The sequence below is a fragment of the Oncorhynchus mykiss genome, chromosome 5 (genome assembly GCF_057628025.1).
Source record: "Oncorhynchus mykiss isolate SJ-2025 chromosome 5, ASM5762802v1, whole genome shotgun sequence".
NCBI classification, from domain to species: Eukaryota; Metazoa; Chordata; class Actinopteri; order Salmoniformes; family Salmonidae; genus Oncorhynchus; species Oncorhynchus mykiss.
In genome coordinates, this window is record NC_143026.1 from 83925020 (window position 1) to 83931019 (window position 6000).

General features: G+C 42.7%; 1 protein-coding gene across 1 annotated transcript in view; it reads left to right on the plus strand.

The window, feature by feature from the left end:
• The window catches only part of naprt (nicotinate phosphoribosyltransferase), a 29271-nt gene extending 24010 nt beyond the window's left edge, over positions 1-5261 (plus strand). The window contains exons 9-13 of the mRNA XM_021604532.3: positions 239-319; positions 459-561; positions 795-952; positions 1187-1294; positions 1833-5261. Of these exons, the coding sequence (XP_021460207.3) occupies positions 239-319; positions 459-561; positions 795-952; positions 1187-1294; positions 1833-1919 (537 nt within the window). The 3' untranslated portion in view covers positions 1920-5261. The remainder of the gene's footprint in view (positions 1-238; positions 320-458; positions 562-794; positions 953-1186; positions 1295-1832) is intronic.
• Positions 5262-6000: the final 739 nt, after the last annotated feature.

Here is a 6000-nt window from a genome sequence, read left to right on the forward strand (position 1 = left end):
CCTCTCTACCTCCTCTCTCCATCTGATCTGTCTATTCATCTACCTCCTCCCTCCTCCTTTCCTCTCCCTCCTCTCTCCATCTGATCTGTCTATCCCTCTCTACCTCTCTGATCTGTCTATCCCTCTCTACCTCTTCTCTGATCTGTCTATCCCTCTCTACAACCTCCCTCTTCGTCTCTCCTCTCTGATCGGTCTATCCCTCTCTCCTTCCTCTCTGATCTGTCTATCCACGTCTCAGGAGAATGAGATTGATGTGGTTGGTGTTGGAACACATCTGGTCACCTGCACGAGACAGCCTTCACTCGGGTGTGTGTACAAGGTAAAAAGGACACACACACACACACTCACACACACACACACACAGACACCCTCTCCTCACTTTCCCTTTTTTATGTATCCACCGTCTTCTACCCTTTCTCTCTGTCATTTTCAACCCTCTCCATCTCTCTCTCCATCAGTTGGTGGAGGTTCGGGGCAGCCCCAGGATGAAGTTCAGTGAGGACCCAGAGAAGAGTACTGTTCCTGGGAGGAAGGCTGTCTATAGGATGCTGGACACGGAGGGTGAGGAGTCACCCTCTACCATAGAATAACATATAGAATCCCTGAATTATAGGATCTCTGTGCCCTCCACTTACTATTTCAACACTCAACTAGCTACATCTCAATCTCTGTTTTCATGACACTTTTTCACTCACTCACTCACTCACTCACTCACTCACTCACTCATTCTCTCCTTACTCTCTTTGTCTCTCTCTCCTCTCTCTCTCTCTCTTGCTCTCGCTCTCTCTCTCCAGGCCACCCATTCTTGGATCTGTTGTGTTTGTGTGAGGAGCCTGCACCTAAGGCATGTGTGGCAGTGAGGTGTCATCCTGTGGTTGGTAACAAGACCTGTCAGTCAATCACACCTTCTCAGGTCAGCTGTCTACGCCTGGAGGTCTACACTAAAGGACAGGTGAGCCTGCTGCACCCTGTCCAACACACACACACGTCTCAGCCAGAAGATGACTGTCCACCCCTCTGAGCCGGCTTCCTCTCTAGGTTTCTTCCTAAGTTCTTCCTAGCTTTTTTTGCTTTCTCTTTTGGTTCTAGACTGGGTAATTGTGAAGCACTTTGTGACAAATGCTAATGTACAAAGGGCTTTATAAAATAAATGTGATTCGTTGATTGGTATCTCCCTCTATTGAAGATCACACAGCCACTGTGCAGCACAGCTGAGACCAGGGAGAAGGTTCAGAGCTCCATCCAGACCCTGCACCCCCGACACAAGAGACTGCAGGAGCCAGATTCTTACATAGTGAGTTTTAAGGTTAATTTACTTTGTGGAGACATGGAACAATGTCAGGGACTAGATTGTCTTGGGTATTGGATAGAAAGGCATCTGACGTGCTGTCATAGTCATCCTGCATTTCTCCAATGTAAATGTACTCACCTTTACACACACACTTATATACTATAAGGCACTAGGGATGGGTGGAGTACTCGATTTCAAGGTTTGTATTCATTTACTAATAATCAAATCAAATATTCAAAATGTACAAATGCAACTATTTAGTAGGTTGAATTTATAAGCACTGACACTATGTCAAGTCCCTGAAAATATGTTGCTAGGTTTTTAATTGTCAGAACAACCAGTAATTGGGACAAAGGAGAGCATACCGCAAATTTGTTTGCCTTCAGCCCCGTTTCACACTTACATGCGTGTACTCAAAAAATATATTTTCATGAGAGTACTCGGAGCACAGACATTATTCCAAATGCCCATTCCTACTATGCACGTATACACACAGGTACCGTCATAATCTAATGCTGTTCTTCCATGTTTTCTCCACCAGGTGGCCGTGTCTGAGAAGCTCCATAACTTAATTGCTGAGATCAGAAAAGGCAGCAGCAACAACAGCAATTTTCTATTGGCCAACTGAGACACACGGGCTTCAGTCCCAAATAGCACCCTATTCCTTATTTAGTGCACTTCTTTTGACCAGGGCTCTGGTCAAATGTAATGCACTATGTATGTCAAAAGTAACACACTTAATAGTGGTATTAGGTTGTGGTTTAGGACCTAGGGTAGATTGTGTTACTCTCAGATAATATAAATGGTATACTGACACAGACTGACACACGGACTGATAGACTGAGACACATGGACTGATGGACTGACACACGGACTGATAGACTGAGACACATGGACTGATGGACTGACACAAAGACTGACACACGGACTGATAGACTGAGACACATGGACTGATGGACTGACACAAAGACTGACACACGGACTGATAGACTGAGACACATGGACTGATGGACTGACACAAAGACTGACACACGGACTGATAGACTGAGACACATGGACTGATGGACTGACACAAAGACTGACACACGGACTGATAGACTGAGACACATGGACTGATGGACTGACACAAAGACTGACACACGGACTGATAGACTGAGACACATGGACTGATGGACTGACACAAAGACTGACACACGGACTGATAGACTGAGACACATGGACTGATGGACTGACACAAAGACTGACACACGGACTGATAGACTGAGACACATGGACTGATGGACTGACACACGGACTGATAGACTGAGACACATGGACTGATGGACTGACACAAAGACTGACACACGGACTGATAGACTGAGACACATGGACTGATGGACTGACACAAAGACTGACACACGGACTGATAGACTGAGACACATGGACTGATGGACTGACACACGGACTGATAGACTGAGACACATGGACTGATGGACTGACACAAAGACTGACACACGGACTGATAGACTGAGACACATGGACTGATGGACTGACACAAAGACTGACACACGGACTGATAGACTGAGACACATGGACTGATGGACTGAGACACATGGACTGATAGACTGAGACACGGACTGATAGACTGAGACACATGGACTGATGGACTGACACAAAGACTGACACACGGACTGATAGACTGAGACACATGGACTGATGGACTGACACACGGACTGATAGACTGAGACACATGGACTGATGGACTGACACAAAGACTGACACACGGACTGATAGACTGAGACACATGGACTGATGGACTGACACACGGACTATGTCAAACCTCAACCAAAAGCAGTTCATTTTGAAATAATGCTGGCATTTTGGAATACAGTTGACTGACAGCTATGAGTCGTGGTGTAGTTTTCTAGTTTTAGTTTGGTACAAGAGCTTGACATGCCTTCCTGAAAACCCAGTGATCTGCACAAACAAGCATTGTCTGTTAATATATCAGTGTTGGAATGGGCCTTAACCTGGTTCTACAATTAGATAAATTAACATTGAGAATGGTTGCATAAATGTCTCTACTATGAGCAATATTAATTGATAAGCAATTTTAAGTTTAGAAAGATTGAATGTCTCTTTGTATGTCCCAGCCTTGTCTTGCTAATTTATTTTTTGTGCTTTTCTTTGGATTATGTTTCCTGAACCAGGCTATTATTTACTGTTTGTTTTAATTAGCATAAACATACACATAGTCAATATCATGATCAATCTGTACCTGCCTTAACACATAGTCAATATCATGATCAATCTGTACCTGCCTTAACACATAGTCAATATCATGATCAATCTGTACCTGCCTTAACACATAGTCAATATCATGATCAATCTGTACCTGCCTTAACACATAGTCAATATCATGGTCAATCTGTACCTGCCTTAACACATAGTCAATATCATGGTCAATCTGTACCTGCCTTAACACATAGTCAATATCATGATCAATCTGTACCTGCCTTAACACATAGTCAATATCATGATCAATCTGTACCTGCCTTAACACATAGTCAATATCATGGTCAGTCTGTACTGGTGACAACTGGTGACAACAGTATAAGTTAACAGACCAATAACAAAGAGCGTTTCAAACCTCTCTGCCAATAACAGCTAGTCTTCATATATCCCTACATATCCCACCCATTAGGCTCGTCCAATTAGGCCCTCTACTTAGACCACTCCCAGACAGTCCTAGCCAAATTCTAGCTTTAACACATAGCCATAAAACCATACAGTATTGAGAATCCAGGTAGAATTTCACCACTACGTCCTTTTCAGATCCGTTAAAATGGTACACTAATTATGTTTCTAGAATGACAAGACTAGTAAAACTGATGTTGTACCGTCCAACCAGGCTGCTATCTAATGAACTATTGTCAAATACACACACTAGCCTACACAGTTCAGGCAATCTGGACAATGTTGTTCAAACATTGCCATGGTGTTTGGCTGCCAATATTATGTCCTCTAATATAAACTGATTAGGTGTGTTGTTTTAAGTAGAAGTATTAGTCTACTAAATATAGTGACACGTATGTGATATCTGTGCAAAATGTGAATGTCTGTTTGTATGACAACATTATAATGCTAAGATGCGTTGTTTTGTTGTTGTAGACTAACTAGAGGTCCAAGAACAGATTGCCTGAAAAGAGACAGCCATGAGTGAACACAACATGTAAAGAGTTGGTCCCATGTTTGATGAGCTGAAATTAAAGATACAAGACATTTTAAATTTGTACAAAAAGAATATTTCTCTCAATTTGTGCACAAATTTTGAGAGAAATATGCTTTTTGTACAAATTTGTTTACATCCCTGTTAGTGAGCGTTTCTCCTTTACCTGACAGGTGTGGCTTATCAAGAAGCTTAAACATTATACAGGTGCACCTTGTGCTTGGGACAAAAAATGTAATGTGCAGTTTTATCACAACACAATGCCACAGATGTCTTAAGTTTTGAGGGAGCGTGCAATTGGCATGCTGACTGCAGGAATGTCCTCCAGAGCTTTTGCCAGATAATTTAATGTTAATTTCTCTACCATAAGCCACCTCCAACATTGTTTTAGAGAATTTGGCAGTATGTCAAATCAGTCTCACAATCGCAGACCTCGTGTAACCACGCCAGCCCAGGACCTCCACATCCGGCTTCTTCACCTGCACGTTCATCTTAGACCAGCCACCCGGACAGCTGATGAAACTGAGGAGTATTTCTGTCTGTAATAAAGCCCTTTTGTGGGAAAAACAAATTCTGATTGGTTGGGCCTGCTCCCTAGTGGGTGGTTCTTGGCTCCCAAATGGGTGGCCTATGCCCTCCCAGGCCTACTCAAGACTGCACCCCTGCCCAGTTATGAAATCCATTAATTTGGGCATAATGAATTTTTTTAAATTGACTGATTTCCTTAGATAAACTGTAACTCAATAAAATCTTTGAAATTGTTGAGTTTGTTTTTGTGCAGGGGATTTGAAAAGTATTCAGACCCCTTGACTTCATCCACATTTTGTTACCTTACAGCATATTCTAAAATTGATTAAATAGTTTTTTCCCTCATCAATCTACACACAATACCCCATAATGACAAAGAAAAAATAGTTTTTTATAAATCTTAGCAAATGTATTACAAATAAACAGAAATATCACACTTATATAAGTATTCAGACCCTCTACTCAGTACTTTGTTGAAGCACCTTTGTCAACGATTACAGCCTTGAGTCTTCTTGGGTGTGACCGAACAAACTTGGCACACTTGTATTTGGGCAGTTTCTCCCATTCTTCTCTGCAGATCCTCAAGCTCTGTCAAGTTAGATGGGGAGTGTCGCTGCACAGCTATTTTCAGGTCTCTGCAGAGATGTTCAAGTTCTGGCTCTGGCAGAGCTACTTAAGGAAATTCAGAGACTTGTCCCGAAGCCACTCTTGCGTTGTCTTGGCTGTGTGCTTAGGATAATTGTCCTGTTGGACGGTGAACCTTCACCCCAGTCTGAGGTCCTGAGAAATCTGGAGCAGTTTTTCATCAAGGATCTCTCTGTACTTTGATCCATTCATCTTTCCCTTGATCCAGACTAGTCTCCCAGTCCCTGGCGCTGACAAACATCCCCATAGCATGATAAGGACTTCAATCTTGGTTTCATCAGACCAGAGAATCTTGTTTCTCATGGTCTGAGGGACTTTAGGTGCCTTT